The sequence below is a fragment of the Tachyglossus aculeatus genome, chromosome X4 (assembly GCF_015852505.1).
Source record: "Tachyglossus aculeatus isolate mTacAcu1 chromosome X4, mTacAcu1.pri, whole genome shotgun sequence".
Taxonomy (NCBI): domain Eukaryota; kingdom Metazoa; phylum Chordata; class Mammalia; order Monotremata; family Tachyglossidae; genus Tachyglossus; species Tachyglossus aculeatus.
In genome coordinates, this window is record NC_052098.1 from 57,536,898 (window position 1) to 57,562,059 (window position 25,162).

Consider the following 25,162-nt stretch of genomic DNA (forward strand, 5'->3'; position numbering starts at 1 on the left):
TGTATATATGTTTGTACATATTTATTACTCTATTTATTTATTTATCTATTTATTTAACTTGTACATATCTATTCTATTTATTTTATTTTGTTAGTATGTTTGGTTTTGTTCTCTGTCTCCCCCTTTTAGACTGTGAGCCCACTGTTGGGTAGGGACTGTCTCTATATGTTACCAACTTGTACTTCCCAAGCGCTTAGTACAGTGCTCTGCACATAGTAAGCGCTCAATAAATACGATTGATGATGATGATGACCTCTAACACTCCCAGAGAAGGTTAGACTGTCCACCTTGCCCCTCAAAGCTGATGATACTGCCCCCGAGAAGAGGTGCGCCCCTAAAGTCGAACATATTTTCAGTCTAAACAGGCAGATGCAGTGAGCAAGACAAAGACAGTCACATTAAAAGTACTTGTAAGGAATGTCCTGGAACACCTGCCACTTCGTCATCTTTGTCCTTTCAAAAGCCAAACAACAAATACTGCAAAATTGATTCCCTGCCTCTGAGAAACCAGCTACAAATAATCCCAATATAGAAACAGGAGGCCCAACAAAAGAGTTTAACTGAACAACATACATTTATTACTGAACAACCCTCTCAACTCCAAAATTGGGCACAGGGATTAAAAATAAAAATTCATTGCACTACTTAGTAAAGCATTACTAGTAACTCTCATAAAAAATGTACAAACTTTGTTAAAAATTTATCAAGCCTTCAAATGATTTGGTTACAGATATTTATAATACATTTAAAACTATATGTTAAATGATACAAGAATGATTTAAAGAAAACAAAACAAATAAAATTCTAACAAAATCCATACATTTTTATAATCATTAGCAAATCTGAAACAAATAGCAAAATGAGGTAACTGAATGTACCAAAAAAGAAAAAAACAGCTTTTTTTAAATGAAGGCCTCAAGATATCGCTGTCAAAAACAGGTTTTTACCAGTAAAATTGAGTTTGTAGTTTCCATTCTAAATATTACAAGAGATGCAATTTTAACAAATCACAGTTAAGAGATTGTACAAAACCTGAATATACTAACAAATTCCCTAACTGCCCAAAAAAACCTTCTGTAAAGACAATCAACAAATAAGATCTTGAAGATATCTAGAGGTCTTGACATCAGTTTTCAAAATAAAACGAAGTCAAATTCAATGAACAATTCATGCAAAAACATAGCAGTGCCGATATGATAACGCCAACAGGGCTTTTTTTTTGTTTTTTGTTTTTTTTTGTTTTTTTTTTTTTGGGCGGGAGAGGGCAGGGGATGGTGGTGCAGGGAAGAGGAGGAAGACGGCTGACATAAAACCATACTGGATTTTGGTGCTATCAGCCACCACTGCAGGCTGTGAAATTAAGACACATAAATGTGCACAACACATGGCAGTAACAACTGAGCGACAAATCAATTCCCTTCCTCTCCTCCTGACAGCCACAACTGGAAAGTATCAGTTGTAGCCAGCCTGAACTGGCTCAGAACACATGCATGTGTGCCTTTTATACACACTAACCACAGGAAGCAATTCTGCACACATCTGCAGGAGTCCCATGCAAACAAAAGAAACATTCCAAAAGAGATAAGCCACAAGAGTGCAACAGTTAAATTCAGTATTTTCCCAAATTAGACCCTACTGCCTCGAAATCTCCAACTGCCTCACAAAACAACATTGAAATAGGGACGATACACAAATAATTTTCCAATTCAAGGAAAAAAGGACCACTTTTCCTAGTTATTAGTAAAATGTGCCCTAATTATGTATTTCTATCTAAATGAGAAAAAGTGCTTTACTTTGCATGCTTCTTTAAGTGAATACTGGCTGTAGTAGTGTTATGTTCCATCTTTACAGGTAGAAAGGTTTTTCTGCAGCCATATAAAAGATACTGAGTATGACAGGTGGCATATGCAATGATAACATTCTTTTATTAGTTTTCAAAAATAAAGGTTATTCTATGGATTTAACTTATTTAGTGGCTCATTAACAGGTTGCTAATTCCATTCTTTAGCACTTTAAGGGCAGAGAAAGCTATATTGGGCTAGAAAAATCATGTGTTAGATGCTTTATCATCTTTTGACTCAAGGACTAAAATATGGACAAGATAAGAAAATTTTGAATCCTAACTAGAGGTATAACTAGGCAGAGGCAATAGTGTCTGAAATATGGGCTACATTGTGCTTTTGTTTTATTTTACTGAACCACAAGCTGTGATTTTTTTTTTTTCTGTAGAGCCTTCCAAGAAGGGCAAGCAGCACTGGAGAACACATTAACACTGTCTGAAAATATAACTGATACTAAAGCATAGCAGCATACAAAAGCATCAGAAGTTATGACACGGAATGAAATTAAAGCTGAGACTGGCAGCAGCAAGTTGTAGCAATATTGCTAATTGTGCCACTTGTGCTATTGCAATCAAAGTAATGACACTAAATGTACGAAGAAGCAAAGTGATGCAAAAAAAAAGTGCATCTCTCGAATAATCTTGGTACAGATGTGGACCTAAACACACTCCTGGAAAACAGACCTTAAAACAATCTTAAATACATTAAAGGAACACTTTTTTTTCCCAACAAAACAGAAATTATAATATTATTCAGGTCAATTGAATGGAGGTTAACTCCTGTTTCACAGCATTATCTGTTCTTACTTGTGCAAGAACATAGTCTTTTCTTACACTGCGAGTATTCTGGACACTGGCTGTATTACACTTTACTCATTCATGCAAAAACTGCCCCCCCAAAACAGGATCACTTAAGGTCAAAGGGAGAGAAAGTGTCATAGTATATACTTCACCCAGACAACGGCTTATAGTGGTTTTCTACGGGCATTTCCTTACTGAGGAAGAGCTAGACCTCTTTTCAGAACTTGAATTCAGTAAGTGAATTTGCAGAAAAATAAATGGAAATTTTCTTCTAACCACTTAAATGCTTACATGAGAGTTTGTCCAACAATATAAAGAATACAGGTGGTGCATTAAAGCGAGAGTTGGTTTACAAATTATTTTCTGGTCAAAGACGCTGACCGATTACATGGTGTTAGGCTACATGGACTGTGATGTCCCTCGAACACCATTTCCGATCAGGAATATATTACTTAACATTTTCCAACTACAATAAAAGTCTAACTATAAAAATCTTGTGATTGTTATGAAACAACTAAGCTAACACCTTGAAAGGGAAACATTCTAAATACCAAATGAAAACATTAATATTGCTAACTGAAGAGGTGGGCTTGCAGTATTTTTATCGGTAAACAGCAAGCCTTCATTTTTTATATCAGATGCTAAGAATTAGGTCTAGGCATTTAGAGTTTGATGCACTATTTTTTCCCCCCTAAGTGGCATTTAAAATTACCGATAAGGGGAAAGTAGAATAGTTGTCTGAAGAAAAGTAATGTGGACCTTAACCAAGAGAAGGGAGGGGGGAAAAGGGAGAACATTAAATGCCTATAACTGCTGCACCCTTAGCATTCAGTGTGCAACTGCAAATCCAAGGAAAGAAACCAGTGTACAGTACTAGTACTGCTTAAATAACACATAAGAGTATACGTTGCAGCGTAGTTATTACCACACACACATACACACACACACACATACACACATTCTCAATACATGCTGGTATATCGGTTCTCACATTCATTCGCTACATCCTCTCACCAGCTCTTGCACGCACGCATGCGCGCGCGCACACACACACACACACACACACACACACACACACACACACAGCCCGCACCGCCACGGACGTGCATTCGTTCCATTCATTTCCACTCACAGTATCTGAAGGCTCTATATAAAGTAGATTGCTATACTGTTTGGAGCTACCACTTTTTTTTTTTTTTTTTTTATAAAAGCACATGCTAAAAGATCACGTCCACTGTAATCTTGCAGCAACACTCGGAATAATCACACGAAAACCAGGGAATGTTAGTGCACACACAAAATTAAGCTAAAGAAAAGTCTTTGGAGTTCCAATCATACCGTTAGTAAAACAATCCCATAGTTGTGAAGACTATAAGCTTTACAATTGGTTAAATCACACAGTGCAAAGGAAGGTCCATTGACCCTTTTGTGTAAAGGCTGGAAACCACACGGGTAAGTACAGGTGACAAGAAACACCCAGATGAGATTTGTGCTCTTCAGCTGGTTACTCGGTATCACGATGCCCTTCCGAAGCATCAGCCCGACAGATTGGACAGGTACGATTTGCCTGTAAAATAAAAGCCAAAAAGGTTTTACTGACTAGAGATTTACACATGATTATTCAAACTGGGCTATTTGAAAAAATGCTCCTACTTTGTATCCTAAAAAAATCAAGGCATACTTAAATATGTTACACAATGATGGAGAAAAATTCAGAATGATCCATTTTTTTTTATAATCGCTAAAAGGCCACATAGATCATAAACAGTGACCTTTGGTGCCTGCACCTGAAATAAAATTAGTACGGAGAAAAAGCAGAAAATAAAAGGCAGAGGAAGGACCGAAAAGGAATGGTTGAATTGAACTATCCATGGGGTGACAATGAAAGGGTGCTAGAAAAGTCAATCAATCGATGGCATTTATTGAGTGCTTGTGAGGCTACAGAGAGGGTACAGGTAGCACTGCTGCCTCTACTCTGACTCTGGATACCTTCTAAAACTCCCATCACTAATCAATCAACCATCTCTCTGCTCCAGACCACCTGACCCACTGTTCAACACACTCAGAAAACATGCCAAGGAGTTGAGACCACAGGAGCTTTCCACTTCAGCCTCAAGTCTGAGCAACCCCTTCTCTCTGCCTCCAGATGGGTCAACTCCGCAGCACTTGCTCACCTCCTCCAGGAGGCCTTCCCAGACTGAGCCCCCCCTTTTTTTTTTCCTCTGCTCCTCCTCCCCTCCCTATTGCCCCGACTCCCTCCCTCTGCTCTAACCCCCTCCCCACCCCATAGCACTTGTGTTTAGATGTACATATTTATTATTCTATTTATTTTATTAATGATGTGCCTATAGCTATAATTCTATTTATTTATTTTGAGGCTATTGATGCCTGTCTACTTGCTTGGTTTTGTTGTCTGTCTCCCCCCTTCTAGACCATGAGCCCGTTGTTGGGTAGGGATTGTCTATCTGTTGCCAAATTGTACTTTCCAAGCGCTTAGTACAGTGCTTTGCACACAGTAAGCGCTCAGTAAATACAACTGAATGAATGAATTTTCCATCTTAAATAGTAATAATAGTATTAATTGTGGTATTTGTTGAGCATTTACTAGGTGCCAAGCACTGTACTAAGTTCTGGGGTGGGTACAAACAAATCAGGTGGGACATAGTCCCTGTCCCACGTGGGGCTCAATCTCAACCCCTTTTACCGATGAGGGAACTGAAGCCCAGAGAAGTGACTTGCTCAAGGTCACATGGTAGACAAGTGGCGGAGCCGACATTAGAACTGCTGGGAAGTTTAGCGCTGGAGGCTGCCTGGCAGATGCTGGGACCTCAGCGCCAGAGAAGCCTCAGGTGGAGGAGAGATTGTCGGAAATAGCAGACCTACACGCTCACCCAACAGTACGCAGTACCCCACTGGGGAGCCAGGCAAATGCCTTACATGAAGCTAAAACAAACAGAGAGATTCAGAGATTCAGAAACACAAAGATGGTCAGGGATAGTTATAGGCAGATATGGACATACATAATCAGAAACAGTACACATACACTCACAGAAACTGACAGACGACAGAGAAGGCTAGTCAAAGGAACAGTCACAGATACAGTCTTGAATAGATCATACGAGGCAGGGAACTACAGGAATGTGTCTGTTTACTGTTACATTGTACTCTCCCGAGCACTTAGTACAATGCTCTGCGAACAGTAAGCTCAATAAATAACTGAATGAATGAATGGAAAAGACCATCAGAGGAAGACAGAGAGTGCCACGCAGAGCCACAAAGATTAATGTAGAAAACAGACGAAAAGCAGAAACCTACAAAGAGGTGGCCCCAGAAATGCCAACAGAAAGATGGGCACAAACACAAGGAAACCATCCATTCCAGATATACTACAATAGCGACAGTGTGTTTGGACTGAAATAATAGGGGTGACATCAAGCGGCAACCGGGAGACCTTTTCATTGTGCACTCCGTTCAGCCACTATGTGCTTTGGCTAGAATGCCACGGCGTGTTGTGGTCTCAGAAGAAAAGGTTGTGTGCATGTTCACCGTGGCAAAACACAGTGAGTACGACACAAGTTTTCCTTAGTGCGGGGATCTGTGAGAATGCAACCCTCCTACTACAGGAAAGAAAAATAGGTGTCCTCGAAAAAAACCCACGGCAAAGGTTGGAGGTTTTGGGGCTCGAGGTGCCAAGGTGCCTGCTACTCAGATGAGGGAGTCCTGATTGGTTGCTCATTTGTTGTCTGTGATTCATTCCCCCCACCCCACCCTTTATTCCACCAGACCACCAGCAATCAACCTTATTTATTAAGGCCTTATTGTGTGCAAAGCACTGTACTAAGCACTTGGGAGAGTACAATATAACAGAGTTGGTAGACACATTCCCTGCCCACAACTAGTTTACAGTCTAGAGGGACCACAGCACTCCTCATTTTAAAAGCCCTCCGGAAATCCACCCACCCTTCTGCACACAGTAAGCGCTCAATAAATACGATTGAATGAATTAATTCCTAACACTCTAATTGCATCAGCCACCCTCACCACTTGGGTATTTTACTGTTAAAATCTGTACTTCTGTGCATGTTGGATCTTCCTTCCCTTTCTCCCCAAAACATTACCAAACTGTGTTCTTTTTGTTCTCCTCCTACCTTTCTGGGCTCCCTCTATGCTCCATTTACACCCACCCAATCATCTGAAGTACCTACCCACTCTCACCGTTTCACCTCCCTCCCTCCCTACTGCATTACGTATGCACGGAAAAGCAGTGTGGTTTAGTGGCTAGAGCCCGTGCTCTGGGGAGCCTGGGAGTCAGAAGGACCTGGGTGCTAATCCCGGCTCTGCCACATGTCTGCTGTGTGACCTTGGGCAAGTCACTTAACTTCTTTGGGCCTTAGTTCTCTCATCTATAAAATGGGGATTAAGAATGTGAGCCAGATGTATGCCAGGGCCTACGTCCAACCTGATTAACTTGTACCTACCCCAGTGCTTGAAACAGTGCCAGTTAGTGCTTGTTAGAAAGCACCTAACAAGTACCTTTATTGTTATTATAATCATCACCACCACTTGAGTCTGTATCCCTACGAACTTACATACTCAACCCTCCTTTCATCTCCCCCACACCTTTTAAAAGTTCATATCTTTATTCTCAGTTGCTCACCCTACTTGCAATTTCTTTTAATGTCTCTCTCCCTTTACTGGGTGGCAACCCCCTTGATGGCTACTCTATTCTACTTTCCCTCAGTAGGGAGTAGCAGGCCTTCACCCCCATTCCACCAGTCACTCCCTTGCTTGTAACTTTCTTTGGCCAACAACTTGCTTCAGGATCTTAAGATGTCCGAGTTCTCTTCTGCTACTCTGTATGGATCTCACGGGATGCAGAGAGAATTAATCAGGCAAAACTGATATCTTAAAATATCAACTGTGGGCAGGGAATGCATCTACCAAGTCTGTTATACTGTACTCTCTCAAGCGCTTAGTACAGTGGTCTGTTCACAGTAAGCACTCAATAAATACAATCGACTGTTGGATCGTCCCTCTCTCCCCCAAAACATTACCAAACTGCATTCTCTTTGTTCTCCTCCTACCTTTCTGGGCTCCCTCTATGCTCCATTTACACCCACCCTGATTAAAAATGTTTTTCAGGTGCTTGGAGACAGACTATATAAACATCGGGTGATGTTCTTGCTTAAAATTACTTTGGAATGCATTTTTGTCATGGATTTTTTATATAATTACACTTATTCAATGGCTAAAATATAAAGTTGACAAATTCATTATACTTCATTCCTGAACTTCTAAAGGTTTTATCCACAGATATTGTCCATAAATGAATTGATTTTAATTTTCTAACAATTTGAAATTTTCCTGGCAGTGGCACAGCTTTTTAACCAACATTTTCTTCACTTACTATACAGGGTCACAGAGTCAAGAACAATTTCTGTTCATTTTAAATACTTTAGACTAGAAAGAAAAATATTAAGCAAATTGTACACCATGCTAAATGCATTTCTCTAACATATGCCCAAACATAAGTTACCTTGAGCCATTTATCGACACATTTGGCATGGAACTCGTGGCTACAAGGCAAGACTCTGAGTAGCTGCCTGGACTCAAAATCGCACATGCACACTACGCACCTAAAAAAAAACAAAAACAAAAACAAAAAACAAGCAGAATTACGTATCCAACGAAGAAAGCTGCTATGTTTTTTTTAGTGTTCTGAATTGGCACTTAACTTGCATATTCTGCTGATTTTTTTTGAATAAGCTATGCCAAGGCTTTCCCAGAAACCGAATACCGTAGTTACTCACATAATTGCCCACCCTGATTTTTGAAGAGATTCCCCCCACCCCGTACCAGTGATAGATGCTTGCTGGAAGGAGGAGCAGCAGCAGAAGGGTAGGAATGTGAGGAACATGGGAGGAGGAATTAATTCACGGAGTACCTGTTGTACTCAAGAATTGGCATTATCTCTCTCACAGAGACACTGTGAGAATGAGATAATCATATGGGGAGTATTTTGAGGTACTTAAAGGAAAGGTGTTTAGAAATTTAAGGAATTGTTACAGTACAATTCTGATATTAATAGTTAATAAATTCTTGTAAAACTGATGTTGCACTGACAAGCACACTGACCTTCAAACTCCCCAAAACAATAAAAGCAATCGTTTAACACCCAATGGCTCAAAAATAATGTACTTACAAAGTCTGCTCTGACTGGTGATTGTTGGAATTGAATCTGTATGACGGAAGCTGCTCAATATCTGCTTTTGTTAGTCCTCGGGGCTTAGCCTCTCCCAATCTTTCTGCCAGATTCAACAGTGCCTGAATGGTGGAGGAAAAAGTAATCACAACTGATTTTAAAAACGTAAAATTTTTGGAAATTACCAAGTTTATTTTAATAAATTTGGAACTATTGTCTTTTTCAGAGAAACAATTTCCCTCAAGAACTTTCCCTATCCAGAACCCAAAATTCGCTGAGGAAGCAAAATGGCCTATAACACAGAACTGGGAGTCAGGAGACCAAGGTTCTAATCCTGGCTCTGCTCCTTGCCTGCTCCGTGACCTTGGACAAGTCACTTATCTTCTCTGTGCCGATGTTTCCTCATCTGTAAAATGGGGATTAAATGCCTGTTCTCCTTCTCCCTTAGGCTTTGAGCCTCAGGTGAGGGGAAGACTGTGCTCAACTTGATTATCCTGTAACTATACTCCAGCACTTGGCACACAGTAAGCACTTAACAAATGCCACAATTATTACCATTAGGAAAAATGGAGAATGATCTCCAGTCTGTGAAACCCCTGAACATTTGGTTTAGTTGAAAAGGGTCAAAACAAGGCTTTTTTTTTTTTTTTGCTTAAGCCTCTCAATTCTTGGACACTCAAATAGGACACACCTACATTTTACTGACTCCTTTGCTGATCTTATACTACCTATGAAAGTCACATTTTAAGATTAAAGTTAATTCCTTGAGACTAACTGTATATTTTGTGACAATTACTTCTGCAGTTTTTTTCACATTTCTAACATGCTTCACCCAGGAATGTTTCAGAAACTTCTGAGCTCTTGGGCAGACAGGGAAACTGGTTCCTAGATACCTCTTACAGCAGCATACTGTACTGTTGTACAGTGAATGAAATACAGGATGACTAGAGGTTCAGGGCAACCTACTTTTTAAATTTTTAATCTGATGGATGTGAAGACTGTTACAATGTTCTGAAACCAAATTAATCTTCAATTTAAGATGTCCTTTTTAAAATTGGATGAAAAAATAATTCATCCTTTCATTTCATCTCTCCCTTTACCACTTCCATTTCCTTTCTCTAAGGTAACCTCTTTAGGTCATCTTTCTTTTTACCTTCCCCATTTTTGCCTGTTAAATGACAATCTACATTAAAAAATATAATCACAACTGTATGCAATGATTAGATCAGGAAGCAGATGGTGGCTTCAAGAAGCATCAGGAGATGCAACAGAAAAAATAGACAGGCAGAAAGACATGGAGGGAGAAGAGAACCAGACACACAAGGGAAAGGCCCAAAAATGAACATAAAACCCCCATTCTTTCTTTCTCCAGCATTTTCAGCACTGGGCCACAAGTGCTCTTTTTTTTCCCCCTCACCACTGGTGAACAGCAGGAAGGAAGCAAAATGGCTTCAGCTGCCGGAGTGTTTGAGCACAATTACTGGGAATGGAATTTCTCCTTTTCCCTCAATAAATTCCCAGAGCATCTATCTAGTAAAATGCTTGGGCTACTCTCTTAGAGTTGTGCAGAGGACAACTGTGGCATTTTCTGACGCTGTTTTTATTTCATTTTTTGCCTTTCCCCCGGTTTTCGCAAGGAAGTGGAAAAGAACGCCCCCCGGCCCACACCCACCCCCAACCCCTACTAAGCCACTCTTAAGCAGCATACTCAAAGGCTTAAGGAATGGGTGAGGGCACAGTGGTGCCTGCTGCTGTTGAGGTCTCAGAGAGACTGTGTTCTGTGACTACAGACTGCACCCATTCTCCCTACCAGTTGTCTCACAACGTGTGCCGCTGGGCACAGAAGGACTGGGTGAGAGAGTGTGGATGCCTCAGTGCAAGCCATCATCACTACTGCAATAAACAACAATCCAGTGCATGTCCTGCTGCTGGAAGGACATACCTTTCCCCTCCTAACCAATGGCATTTGAGCCATGCTCACCCAAACGGCAAGGGGCCAGAAAAGGTGGACTACTGTATTTTCATGGACAAAGTGTACAAGTGTGCAAGAGATTCTCTCTCAAAGACACTCACACTCATGGATCCAGTTTCACCGTCGTCACCGTCATCTTCGAATTCAAGGACAACTCTACTACTGTTCTGTACAAAGTAGATGCTCAATAAATACTGTTGATAATGATATGATGATGCAATTGCCTAGATTGCAGTTTTAAGACGAACCTTCTTAAGTGCTCAAAATGGGCAAAGAAAACCTTGTCGGAGTTTTGAAATAATATGTTGTATGCTTAGTAAGTGTGGAAATGAAGCAATGACTCTCTTCACACACTTAATCGCCATCAAAACCATCACCAGAATTGCTTCTGAAACTCATCAGAAAGAACGGAGGTCAATTTGGAAGAAAGGAACCATAGCGATTTGACTTTGAGGAATTACAAAGGAGAAGACACCATTTGGAACAAATTAGCGGGCAAATGGTCATGGAAGAAAGGCCACTGTCATAAATACATCTATAATGGTAACTACTAACATAAACATGTCGGGATATTCTACGGTCTATGTGCCTGGTCCATGGCACTGCGGTCCAGTTGTGGGGTTCTAAGAAACAGGGCCATGAAATTATATATCGGAGGAATGGGAGAAAGGCAAATTCAAAAGAGCAGGGCCGAGCTTCAACTCACTTATCCAAGCTGCTCTCCACTATGTGAGCTGGAGAAAGGGGAGGAAAAAAAAAGGACTTGCCTTCTGTCCATACGGTTTTCTCCTCCTACCAGTCCATCTGTCATTGGGAAATTTGAAACTCTCTCACAGTGCCACTGTGGCCTAGTGAAAGAGCATGTGTGGGGAAATCCAAAGATCTGGGGTCCAGTCTCAGCTCTACCACCACTCTGCTGTGTCAGCTTGGCCAAATCACTAAAGCGCTCTGTGCCTCAGTTTCTCAGCTAACAAAATGAGCACAGAAAATACGAGTGGCTGTACATATGGTGCCTCCGCTTTCTCTCCTCCAGGTTCCTTCTTGTCCCTCTACGATCTGGCCTTCGCCCACTTCATTCCATTGAGACTGCACTATTCATGGTCACTAATCATCTCCTCCTTGCCAAATTGAACAGACCTCACTTTAACTTAATTTTCCTTGACCTCTTGGCCACCGCCGACACCCACTCCCATCTCCTAGAGGCGCAATCAAACCTTGCTTTCCCCGAGAGTTCTCTCCTGGTTTCCCTCCACCTCTCTGGACACCCCTTCTCGGTCTCTTTCACTGGATCTTCTTCCACCTCTCATCTCCTAACTCTGGTCCACCTCAAGGCTCATTCTGGGTTCTTTACTCTTCTTACTTTACACTAACTCCCTCTGAAGCTCATTTGCTTCTGTGACTTCAGTCTATATACAGATGATGTCCAAATCTACCTTGCTAGCTCTGATCTTGCATTTCCTAAGGAATCTTGTATTTCCTTTTGCCTCCATGCCATCTCCATACGGATGTCCTTGCCATTACTTTACGTTCAACATGTGCAAAATTGAACTCTACATCTTCCCTCCTAAGTCCTCTCCTCCACCTAACTTTTCCATCACAGTTTTTCTCCCAAAACATTCCCCAGCTCCCACCCTTCCTCTTCTTCCAAATGCCCACAATGCCGATCCAGGTGCAGGTCATATTGTGGCTGGACAACTCTATTAGCTGCCTCATTGGTCACCTGTGCCTCCAGCCTCTGCCTTCCTGGCTGCACATTTCCCTCTGATGCATGGATCATATTTCTAAAATGTCAACCTGCAAACTTCTCTCCCCTCCTCAAAAACCTTCAATTGACATCCAATCCTCTCCACATCAAGCTGAAACTCCAGACCATTGGCTTTAAGGTATTCCATCAGTTCTCTTCCTATTATTTCTCAGCTCTCTTTGCCTACTACTCTCCAGTTCACACCCTACACTCACTTCACCCTAAGTCTCTACTCTCCTGCCTTGATCCCTTCACATACCCTTCTCTTGCTTGGAACTTCTTTCCCCTTCAAATCCACTCTTCCTAGCTCAAAGCCCTCTTGAAATGCTACCTCCTCTGTGAGGTTGTTCTTGATTTAATTCTTCTTCTTCCCAAGTCATAACAGCCCAAACAACTCAGCACTTTTGTGCCACCTCAGCCTTTAGGCACCCCAATCACCTGTACCACTTCTATATACAGTGATTAACATACTCTACTCAAGATTTTATTTGTTCTGGTCTTTGGTTCACTCTACTGCCCAGATCATTTTCCTAAAACATAATTCTGCACGTCTCCCCAATCTCCAAATTCTCCAACGATTGCCCATTCCTCTCCACACCAAGGAGAATCTTCTGACCATGAGAGCTTTAAGGCTTTTTATCTCCCTCCCTCCCACTTACCCTTGCTCCTCTCCCACTTCAACCCAGTGGGAGTCAAGCAAGCTTCAATCCTCTAATGCCTCACTCTCATATTTCCCACTTTCAACTTCTTGTTTACATCCTCCCTTCTGCCTAGAACTCCTTTCCCCTTTCTGACAGACCACTACTCTTCCATCTTCAAAGCCCTTCTAAAAATCACATCTCCTCCAGGAGGCCTTCCCTGACTTATAGCTCATCTTCCCACCCTATTACCCCAGGCCCCACTGCCACTTCAGCACTTGCTGTCACCTAAGCACTTGAGTCCTCACTCTCTAAGCTCTTAGGTACTCCTCCAACTCCCAACACTTCCATAAACTGTTTCTTCACCCGATTGGTAATTTCCTTTCGTGTCACTCTCCTCCACTAGACTTTAAGCTCCTTAAAAGAGAGCAAGGACCGTGCCTACTCACTCCATTGGACTCACTCGAGGGCTTAGTACAGTGCTTTGCACAGAGTAAGCACTCACTAAGCACTTGATTAATTCCCAGACCCACTGAGAGCCCACTTAAACCTTAAATACCCATTCACAGAGTTGCACTGAATTTAAAAATGTTTAAAGTGGCCTCATATCGGGCTGGGTAACGATCCAGTGAGGTGCAGGAAGTTACTTAAAGGGACTGCAGATGACTGAGAACTCAGCAATGCCACTACCTTCGTGTACACATCAGCTCTGGATCTCCTGTGAGGCTGAATCCACTGTGAGGGACGCCTCCTTCATGCCTCTTCCCTATAAACTGTTTTTAGGAAACTGTAGCAAGTGACTGTTTCTACAATTATACCAATTCATTATTATTATTGATTTACGAAAATACAGTGAAGCGAAATTACTCAAGTTAACGGTATGTAATATTTTTCTTGCTTGTGACATGGAATTTTAGCTGCCTGGCATCACTACTAGTGCCCCAACCTGTTCAGAGGTCATCTACCAACCTCATAATTTTCCACTTCTCCATCTTCGACATCCAGTTCAAAGCTAACAGTTGGTCCGACCGCAGGTGGCACTGGAAGCATTGATCTATCAAAAAAAAAAAAAAAAGAAAAAAAAAAAAGAAAAGAAAAGGAAAAGCCAAACAAAAGTGACTTTCACTATTCAGGAAACCGGAAACCAACACATTTACAGAAAGGAAAATATTAGTGTTCAAACAATAATGTATTTTAAATAATTTAGGAACTGTTTAATGTAAAAAATGAGCGATTTTGTTTTCAAAATAGCCCCTATTTTTGATGGGGATCTCTACTGGGGGCACCACTCCCCACTGAACAATTTTTACAACTGGAACATTCCGAGGAACCTGGTGGAGAGCCTTGAAAAAAATGAAAAGGAGTTATTTGATATGGAGGAAGGTAGGCGGTAACTGGGGGTTCTCGAATGGAGACAGGTGGGTGCTGAGCGATGTTTCAGGAGGATGATCCAGGCAGAAGTATGAACTGAAGGGGGAACGGGAATGGTGGAAAGGAAACCATCAAGGAGGCTGATATAACTTGAACTAGGGGTGGTGGCTACATGGGTGGAGAGAAAGGGACGGCTCCAGAAAATGTTTGGGAGGAAGAATCGGCAGGCTGATTGGACCTAAGAGCTGAATGACAGTGAGGCATTGAGAGTGGCACCAAGGTCATGGGCTTTTGGGACGAGGAAGACAATGCTGTCATTGACGGAGACAGGAACGTTGGGAGGAAGAGGTTTAGGAAGGAAGACGAGAAGTTCAATTTTGGACACATGGAGTCTGAAGTGCCAGACGGAATCAAAAATTTTCAAAAACCAGAGAGCGTATTAAAACGGATTCTGCAAAAACATCCATCCTGAAAAGGACTTACAGCACATAGGGCAACAGGTTAGGATGGTACGGTGGAGGTGGCACCGGCTGCTGAGATCGGTATCTACCACGTCCCGGGAGTCTTCGCGGCATAAATGGAGGATAAGGCTGAATGAGAACAAAATCACAATTTAATATCTTCCTCAACACCTAGTCACCCATTTAAAATAAGCACGGAAAAAAAAAAATCAACCTAGGAAAACTAGTCAATTTTGAAAAGTAGCTCAAGACTGTGACTGTTTAACTTATGACAGTTGAAATTTCAAACAACATTCATATACAGAACTTGTAATAGCAGTTATTTCTTTTTCAAAAAAGTTCTAAGAATTATAATCGAGAAACATTTCATTTTTCCAAGTATGCAAAATTCCCTTAAATTTATTAGCATAAAAAATTTCTACCAAAAATTCAATAGAATAATCATTTTTATTTCATACTATTAGGGAAATAACTTTTCAGAAACTAGTCTTTGCTGCTCCTTCTCCCAAATACAGGGGGCATTAAAATCCCCCTTCTTAATCCTACAACCCTTTTGAAGTAGTGAGGAATCCTCAAAATTCCAAGGGACTCTGTTTGGGAACAGGAATCATGTATTCTTACTGAAGTTGCTATATGGGAAGTTCCGCACAGACCTACTATTAGTGCTCTGCACATAGTAAGCAGTCAAGAAATACAATTGATTGATTAGGGATTGTATCAAAAAGGAAGCTTGGGAAGTGTGCGTCTATGATCTCTCTTGGCAACCCCGGGGGGGGGGGGGGGGGGGGGGAGGGAGAGCGAGAGTGAAAAGAAGGAAGGGTCCTTGTGCATCCAAGTTGCAATGGTTCACTGGTTTCTTGAGATGCAATTGCTCCTTACCTGGATATAAGGAATTCAGTGTTGAATTCCTCAATAAAACACATTTAAAAAAATAGTTTATTGATCTTCAATCTGTATGTAGGTCTGAATTTGCACATGGAAGTGGTGTTCTTTTTTTCCAAAATACTAGTGTAAATCTAGTACACTTTCACTACGCTAATCACAATTTAGAAAACAGCAGCAAGACACTCAAAATAATGTCCTTAGTCATTTCATTGTTTTATCTCTCCTTAAAACTGGTCATGTTTGAATTCATTGGTCCAAAACAATTTATTTAATATTTTTCTTGTTATTATTCCAACATGCTTGGTTGCATAATAAAATCACTTAAAATTAAATGGCCAAAGGCATGTATAATTTATTAGCAAATCAAAACCTGCCTGCGATTCCCATGCACAGAAGCAGCGTGACCTAGTGGAAAGAGCACTGGCCTGAGTCAGAGGATCTAGGTTCTAATCCTGGCTCTGCCACTTGCCTTGTTGTGTGATCTTGGGCACTTAACTTCTCCTGTGCCTCAGTTTCCTCATCTGTAAAGTGGGAATTAAATCCTACTCTCTCCTACTTAGATTGGAAGACCCATGTGGGACAGAGACTGTGCCCCACCTGATTACCCTGAATCTACTTCAGGGCTTAGAACAGTGCTTGACACACAGTAAGTGCTTAACGAACACCATACTAATAGGAGTTAGGGGTGAATATGTAGATTTGGGAGTGATTTTTAAATCATGGGAGGAAAAAAAACTGGTTACTCCAAGGAGGAAACAGAAGAGGAGTACACCCAAGTCTGAGCTTTATGGGACACCCACAGTTAATGAGACAGCAAAGGAGAGGAACCAGCAATGGAGACAGTCAATCAATCAATCACATTTATTGAGCACTGACCATGTGCAGAGCACTGTAATAAGAGCTTTGGAGAGTACAATACAACAGAATTAACAGATATGTTCCCTGCCCATAATGAGATTACCATTTGGGGGTGGAGACACTAATATGATAGCTCTGGAGTAGTCAGCCAGATTTGAGAAGAATTAAGAAAGTTCTATCTTGCTGAAGTCAAAGTGAAAGAGGATTATACAAAGTAGCAGAGGGTTCCAGAAGGATAACAAAGAAGAGGCCATTGGTATTAACAAAAAACAAGTTATGGGTGACTTTAGTGAGAGCAGTTTCAGAGCAAGATGAGGGTGGAAATGGCACATTCAAGGAGTTTAGCAATGAACTGGAGAAGAGAGACAGGAATGCAGTTCAAAAAGGGCATGGAATCAAATGGTGGCCTTTGCATAATTTGGGATACTTAGGCAAATTGAGTAGGGAAAACAAAAAGAGTGGGTAGAGGGCAAAGTTGGAGATGTCACTGAAATTACCATGGAGGAAGTTTTCATTAGATGGGAGGTGACAAGATCCAAAGCAGAAGAGATAAACTTCATCAGCAAAAGTGACATTTCCTTTAACAATTAACAGCAAGCTTACCAGAATTCTGCCCCAACTATATGAACAAAGACTGTAAGCTCTTTAGACTGAAAGCTCCTTGTGGACAGGGTACATGTCTAACAACTCTGTTGTACTGTATACTCCATTGGGCTTAATACGGAGCTCTGCACACAGCAAGCGCTCAGTAAACACCATTGATTGAACAAAAAGGCATGATTAAGACACGATCAGAGAAACCTGCCAGTCAGGAAAAATATTTTAATCTGCATTTTCCCAGATTTATTAGAATCTCTAATGACGGCTCAAATTGGACAGGTTAAAATAGAGGAAATGACATAGAATGGTTCAATTTCACCAAATACTCCTGTTGGTCCTTTCTATAAAATAGCTCTGGCGAATAGTAATTCCTATGAAAAAAAATACAGTATGAATGAAATGAATGCTAAAAGTAATACTTACGACTCCAAAGGATACCTCCGGGTGCAAAGGATCATGTGTTAAGAACTGCAAAGGAGCCGCTGGCGGTAAAGTCGGCGGATGGGCTGGTGGCGTGTAGGTAAAGCCTCCTACAGGAAGGTGTTCTCCCAGAAGTTCAACTTCATTCTCTATTCTCTGCAGTGGCTGAAGCAGGTAAAAATGGGATTTATCATCTCCCCCCTTATTCAGACATTCAAGGATCATCATTTCTTGTTCTGCAAAATCACTGCAGACACCATTCCATTCGCCCACCCCACCTTGTGATAAAGAGGTTTCTGACATTAACACTGTCGTAATGCATTAATGATCCTGCTTAGAAAACGGAGACCACACAGTAACTCTCCTGCCTTTTACTAAGCTTATACTAGATTGAAAAACCACATCACTACCAATGAATGCTACTGGATATTACTGGATATTTTCCATTATTCATATTTGTAAGTGGTAAATTTCATCACTAGGTATCCACTGCTCACCAGAATAATCTATAGTTTTCTTCAGGCTTGAGAGAAAACAAGCAAACAATAGGGCCACTACTACACTTAGTCACGTAACTGCCCCACTTTTGCTTATTTTTGCAACCCCCAAGCAAAAGAGGCATTATTATGTGGGAATTTAAGTCTAGCAATAAGGGGAGTAGGAGAAATAAGAGAACAAAAAGGAGGAAGAGGTAAAGAGGAGAAGGAAAAGAGGTAGATTGTGAGCTCATTGTGGGCAGGGAATATGCCTACCAACTCTGTTAACATTGTTCTCTCCCAAGAGCTTAGTACAGCGCTCTGCACACAATAAGCACTCAATAAATACAATTGATTGATATGTGCTGCATACAATAGGTACTCAGTGAATTATGGCAATCACCACCCCACCATCTCCTCCTCCTATCCCAGTGCACCCACATTAAAAAACAAACACAAATCCCTTCAAAAAACCCCCACCCGATCACCTTCCCTGTTCAGTTCTGCACCTTTCTGAATAATCTGGCATATGTGCTATTGCTACTTACAAAAAATATTTTATTTCCTTAAAAATTTTGGGGGAGGGGGAATTGTGTATTGGAGGCAATTACGTGAACAAATATGGTATATATGATAGCTGAAAATTGCTTTGGCAATCAACTAATATCTTTTACAATGTGGGCCTGCAATACATGGAGTAGTGGAGAATATTGATATCTTCGCATGAACACAAACCTAAGAACTAGGAGGCTTGCAAATCTTTAGCTAAATCTCAAATGCTGATATTGTGATAATCCAAATCCTCATAATTAAAATTAAGTGTTTTCTGGAAATTGGTTACAAATTGTAGCTGTTTCATACCTTTCAAAATGAGCACATCTTTATGACCTTTTAACCATCTGTTTAGTCCAAAAGTGTCTTTCATACATAAAAATCTTTTCCCGTGTGGAGGAAAAGTATATTTCTTGAGACTACAGTAACAGCGCACTGTTTGAATATTTCTTTTCCTCTCCCATCTCAATGGAAGGTTATTTTATAAAAAAAAGTGTTCCTTAAATTTAAGTATGTATGAACAGTAGATTGAAGTGTCTAAGTCAAACTGGATTGGAGTGTTATTTGATGATTGAAGTTATTTGATGGCGATAACTTTAACTGTCACTACCAGTAATAATACAGTCATTTTAACAACTGGTGGCCTGTGGTCTGAGGGGCTCCCTTTTCATTCTTGGTGTTCCAGTAGTGGCAAAGGAAGCCATGCCTTTGCTCAGGCATGTGGCTCAGGTGTGTCACTGGCCTTGTGCCCAAACTTTTGGTTCAAGAGCAGAGTCATGGACACAGCTGCCTGTGCTTGTTGTGGTCAAATGCATGCTCTGAAGAACCATAATCCTTGATATATAGCAAAATGTTGACGGGATCTCCAAACTGGCCATTCTCTACTTCTTCAAGCCTGTCTTAAAAGAGCCCAGTGGCCACAGCCTAAGTCTCCAAGGAAACTAAGCCATAGAAAGTAAGATTTGCATTAACCTTCTTGGGTTATTTAAGGATTTATAAAAGGAGTAATATCCATTCAGATTTCAATTATTCACGATTAATGATTTCACTTCAGGATTACACACATTTTTGACTTTCCCTCTTCCTCTAGTTTCTTGCTTTCTGAAATTTCACTGTTCATTAGGACCTCTACTACACAATGGGTGGGAGGAAATGAAAATGGAAGAAAATGAAACTTTGGTGCTCATCAATATTAGGATAAAAGGTTTGGTGGAGAAGTAGGTTGTAACTCCTGGATAAAATGACTGCTCTCTCAAGATTAGCTGTAACAGTACAGTGCTCTGCACATAGTAAGTGCTCAAGTACCCATGACTGATTGACTAAAAAAAATTTAAAATTAAGAATACACATTCTTTCCAATTAAAGCCACAGTCAGAGTGGTCAGGAAATTCTAATAAATTCTAGGAACAATTCTTTGTGAGGAATGCCTGAGGAACATTTTAGCACCCAAAATGATGTTATTTGCTATGAATGTTAAAAAAATATGAGTGTTGCAGCTAAAGGACAAGGGGTGAGTTTGCTGTCTTGGGACTAACTGTTTTAGGACCATTACAGGAAGAAAAACAGAGGTACATACCGATCTTGACTGCTGTGCTTGAAACGGGACAAACTGCCCTGGTGGTGGCAAATGGGCATGATGATGATGTGGAACATGAGGTGGGTGGTAAAGAAATGGCTCATTTGGAATAATAGGAGGAAATGCAGCATACGGCACCGGCAAATGTTGAACTGAACACGCCTGAATCATCTGAAACAGAAAGAATGCTCATTAACCTCTTGGTCTAATTTTTGTGGTGCACCTAGAGTTCAACGTATCACTGTCAAAGACACACACACTTCTGAAACCCTGACAATGATCTAGATTAATAAAGAAATAAAACCGATGAGAGAAATCCTGATACTGCTTGACATTTTAGTGTTTCAAACATCTCTTGTATTATCAGTTAGGTTACTCTTGACTTTGAGAAATTCTAACATTTACACTCCAGGAAAAGGCACTGTCGTTTTGAATCTTGACAGAAAGGGACATTTCCCCAGGCAGATTCTAAGATCATGTTTATTTACTATACTGTCCTCTCCCAGGTGCTCAGTACATTGCTCTGCACACAGCAAGCACTCATATACCACTGATGATTTCTAAATTCCTGACAGTCTGTATCCTGTATATCTCGTGACTTCACCAACACAATGCCCTCTTCTTCTCAGCTGGCTGTTTTGAATGCATGTGGAGAAATAGGAGTCCAAGCTAAGATCTTTTGGAATACAGGTGGCTTGTCAAAAGTATTTGAACAAATTTCAAAAATGAATACTAAAACCGTAGGTGAGGGAAGCCTACTTACTGGAGCAGGCACACTACAGACAGGAATGGGCTGCCCACTGAAAACCACGGAACATCCTGGGACATGGTGTGCACTGCAAGCGGGTATATGTTGGCCAGTGCAAAGTGGAATCCCATGCGGTGCCACCGTTGTAACTGTGTAAGAGACTGGGGCTGTTCCCTGGTGGATCTAGAGTAAAAAGAGACAAACATTTTCCTATTACTTTTAAATCACTAAATACCACTTCTTAACAGAAAGAACATCAGTTAAATTCACATCTCTTGACTGGCCCATTTCGGCAGAGACATTTTTGGTTCTTTAAGTCTTCTCAACCCATTTAAATCTTCTACCTGCTCATGTATATCAACCATCACCGAATTCTGCTGAGGCGGATGAGCTGCGGGGTGCAACATACAAGGAGATACATTCGGAGGATGGAAAGCTCGAGGTTCCTCTATTGCTTGTTGTTGCCCAAAAGGGAGATGGTGGTAGTTTTCATCTTGATTCATTGTATTTTGTCGAGACACACGGTCTCGTCTTCCTCTCTGGCGCCTAGGAGGACTGCAACACATTAAACAAGAGGTTTTAATGATTTTAAACACATTAAAATGTATCAAAACTTCAATGGTGTAAAATCACTTACTTTAACCTATTTTGAGGTTTACCCAATTGCCTGGAGCTTGTTTCATTTAGATGTGAAATTACTCCAATCTCTTCATGTATTTTTTTTTTTTTTTTTAAAAACAAACAAATTGTTTTACAGTGAACTATCCCCTGCAGGAGTGTTGGGGGGAGGTGGGAGGCAGGGCGCACGGGTGGGCAGAGAATGTGTCTTCAAAAGCCTTTAGAACTGAGACTGCACAATTAATAGTCGAGAATAGGGGACAGAGGAAAGGAGAAGAGGAACTAGGAAAAGGGTCACATAAGGAATGGTCTGTGCTGGGCTGAAAGACGAAAGGATACGTAGTGTGGCTAACAACCAAGGAAATCCAGTTGGCAGGAATTTTAATGTCCGAAGGAGGCATAATGAGTAAAATAATTCAAGACCACTGGTTACAAGGACAAAAATAACCACTTGTAAGGAGATAGTGTAGGAGAAATGATGAGAAAGCTAACTTACCCTAGAAGATAGGCTATCAAAACAAGCACCAGGATGGGAAACTGCTACCACCATAAGCTCTTGAGTGGGCTGTGCTGGTACTCAATGGGGTTGTTGCCATGGAGACAAATGGGGGTGGGGCTTATGACAGTGGAGAGAAGGTAGGGTTTGGGTGACGTAACAGGGAAAGGCAAAGGGTTAAGAATGTATGTATCCACACAATCTAGGGTAACAGGGGAAAGGAAGGATGGCTTGATAATTGATGTGCCAGCAACCATGGCAACTGTCTGATAATAAATGATGGGCCTACAGTGATTAGAAAATAAAAGATGCTTTTTGCTCTATGGCCTTTGGCTCTAATGTCTTTCTACTCAACTCTATCACAGAGGAGCTAGAACCAGGAGAGTATGGTGCCTACTTACCCCAATTAGAGGACAGGCTACAGACTGGGAGACTATTGCCAGAGTGAGCATTCAAATAGGGCTGCGCACAATGGGGCTGTTGCCATGTAGACAAGTGAACAGGGGTGGGGCTAATGTGAGTGGAGAATCTGTATGACTTGGGTGACAATGGGGAAAGGTAAAGGGTTAAGAGTACGTGCAACCATGTTATATACGGTAACAGGGGAAAGGAGAGATGGTTTGATAATTGGGATGCCAGTGGCCATGGTGACTGCCTGATAATAAATGAGGTGCCTAAGGTGATTAGAAATAAAAACAGGCTTTTTGCTCTATGGTCTTTGATTCTGTCTTCTCACTCAGCTTTAACAAAGAGGTGACAGAAGAACGAGGAAGAGAATGGTGCCCTGAAGTTAAAAATAGTAAAAACAGAGGAGAAGGTGTCAATGTCACAAGCAGCAGAATGGAGTCTTCAGACTCCCACGGTAGTTATACGGGCAAGACCGTCGAAAAATGGATCAGATTCAGGCAGGTGACCAATGACCCCTTGTTGGACCTTCTCTGACCAGAGGATGAATGAGAAAATGATATGGTTCCCAGCAACTCAGAGACATGTATGTATCGTGTGTGTGTGCCTCAGTTTCCTAATCTGTAAAATGGGGATTAGCTATCTGTTCTCCCTCCTATTTGGACCAGGAGCCCTATGTGGGACAGGGACCGTGTCCACCCTGATTACCTTATATCTACTTCAGCACTTAGTACAGTGCTTGGCACATAGTAAGCACTTAAATAACAGAATTACTATTATTAGTGCTCCAGGCAGTAATGCCTTCATATGCCTCTGTAAGTCCTCCCCCCTCCCGCCCCCCCCACTCACCCTCCTGGAAGTCAGGCTGAAATTGGAAAATGTACTAGGGCCAATGTGGATCTATCCCTAAACCACAGATTACACATGACCTAAAACCTCTGCAGTCAATTCTGATGGTCCCCAGGGCCAGCCTTGATTCTAGTCATTTCTGAAGATCTGGGTTATTTTTCCCAGACCATAGAAATAAATAAATAATGACCCTAGGATCATGAACATGCCAGCATGAAAGAAGAAAGAGGGATAAGGGGCCAAGGAGGCCAAAAATCTTCAAGGAGAACTCCTCTCCACCCAGAGGGATAGAGTAATGGGTACGGCACGCATGTGCCAGAAGACAGGTGATTCCAGGAGAACAGGTTGGCTAACTAAATGGAAAAAAAAATAGAGTGTGAGCTGGTCAATATTGCAATAGATTGCTAAAGGAGGTCAGACCCCCCCTTTTATGGGTATCATTAGAAACAGAACTAACTCCTTTGTATACAATGACTGAATCGGTGAAATCAGTCCAGCATGAAGGTAGAATGAACTAAATGTCCTCAAAGGCTTTTTTAGCCTGATTACTTCATGATTCTTCCCACTAATAGTATTCTAGGAAGGTAAAGAAAGCAATGATTCTAATAAGATTGTTGCTAAAGAATTATCACCTACAAGATTTACTAAAAATCTATACCCAACTCTCCTGTAACAGGGGCTACATTTTTGCAAAATCCCACATTAAGGCAAACTTGCACTGGAGTTCTTACCCTGCATCTGACAGTGTACAATCACACGATCATTTTTTTCCCCACAGTACCCCTCCCCCAAACACACACAGTCTCTCTGTTGGAAGAGTGTTCCTTAATTCTGCCTTTGCATTCTAGCCAAAATGCATAGTGAAAACACATGTTCTGGCAGAACATGAGGGTCCTTAATGCAAACATTGTACTAATGGCTGAAAGAAGTGAATGAAAGATAAGGACATGGACCCTGCCTTCAAAAACTTAGCACCTGAACTTAAGGCCCATTATAATGGATTTGTTCAAGGGAAAAATTAAAGTTATGCATTATATGTAGGGTGTATATTACACACAGGGCTGCCAGTTTTCCACTCTAGTGCCAATTTTATTACTCTTGTTCTTTGATGATGATAATGGCATTTGTGAAGCGCTTACTATGTGCCAAGCACTGTTCTAAGCACTGGGGTGGATACAAGGTCATGAGGTTGTCCCACATGGGGCTCACAGTCTTCATTCCCATTTTACAGATAAGGGAATTGAGGCACAGAGAAGCAAAGTGGCTTGCCCAAGGTCACACAGCTGGCAAGTGGCGAAGCCAGGATTAGAACCCATGACCCCTGATTCCCAAGCCCAGGCTCCTGCCACTAAGCCACATTGCTTCTCTTTCTGGCCATGGCTTTTCCCACCCAACTCCCCATTTTCTGTTACGCTTTTACTGGGGTTTGGGTTTTTTTGGGCTTGTGTTTGTTTTCTTTTTCTCTTTTAAAAAAATTAAAACCCACAACAAGGAAACAGAGAGAAGCAAAGAAAATACAATGGGAAGTCATCTCTATAACCTGTGTTTTCTTTTCCTCTTCATAGCCTTAGGTTTTTTCTCCCTTCTATACCGATCCTCTTTTTCCAAAACTCAGTAGGCCTACTTCCCTGATCCCATTTAGACCAATTC

The 25,162-nt window shown here is 41.3% G+C and overlaps 1 protein-coding gene across 6 annotated transcripts in view; it reads right to left on the reverse strand.

Moving 5' to 3' along the window:
* Positions 1-564: 564 nt before the first annotated feature.
* RNF38 (ring finger protein 38) overlaps positions 565-25,162 on the reverse strand; it is an 85,043-nt gene continuing 60,445 nt past the window's right edge. For 4 of the 6 annotated variants that reach the window (XM_038769651.1, XM_038769653.1, XM_038769655.1 and 1 more), the window contains exons 3-12: positions 21,489-21,699; positions 21,160-21,327; positions 20,397-20,567; positions 17,796-17,957; positions 15,052-15,158; positions 14,167-14,251; positions 10,917-10,982; positions 8,844-8,965; positions 8,178-8,277; positions 565-4,208 (exon numbers count right to left, since the gene is read on the reverse strand). In XM_038769651.1, coding sequence (XP_038625579.1) covers positions 4,146-4,208; positions 8,178-8,277; positions 8,844-8,965; positions 10,917-10,982; positions 14,167-14,251; positions 15,052-15,158; positions 17,796-17,957; positions 20,397-20,567; positions 21,160-21,327; positions 21,489-21,699 — 1,255 coding nt within the window. In that variant the 3' untranslated portion in view covers positions 565-4,145. Of the gene's footprint in view, positions 4,209-8,177; positions 8,278-8,843; positions 8,966-10,916; positions 10,983-14,166; positions 14,252-15,051; positions 15,159-17,795; positions 17,958-20,396; positions 20,568-21,159; positions 21,328-21,488; positions 21,700-22,258; positions 22,331-25,162 lie in introns of those variants that run through there. The other 2 variants (XM_038769654.1, XM_038769650.1) reach the window with 2 other exon arrangements.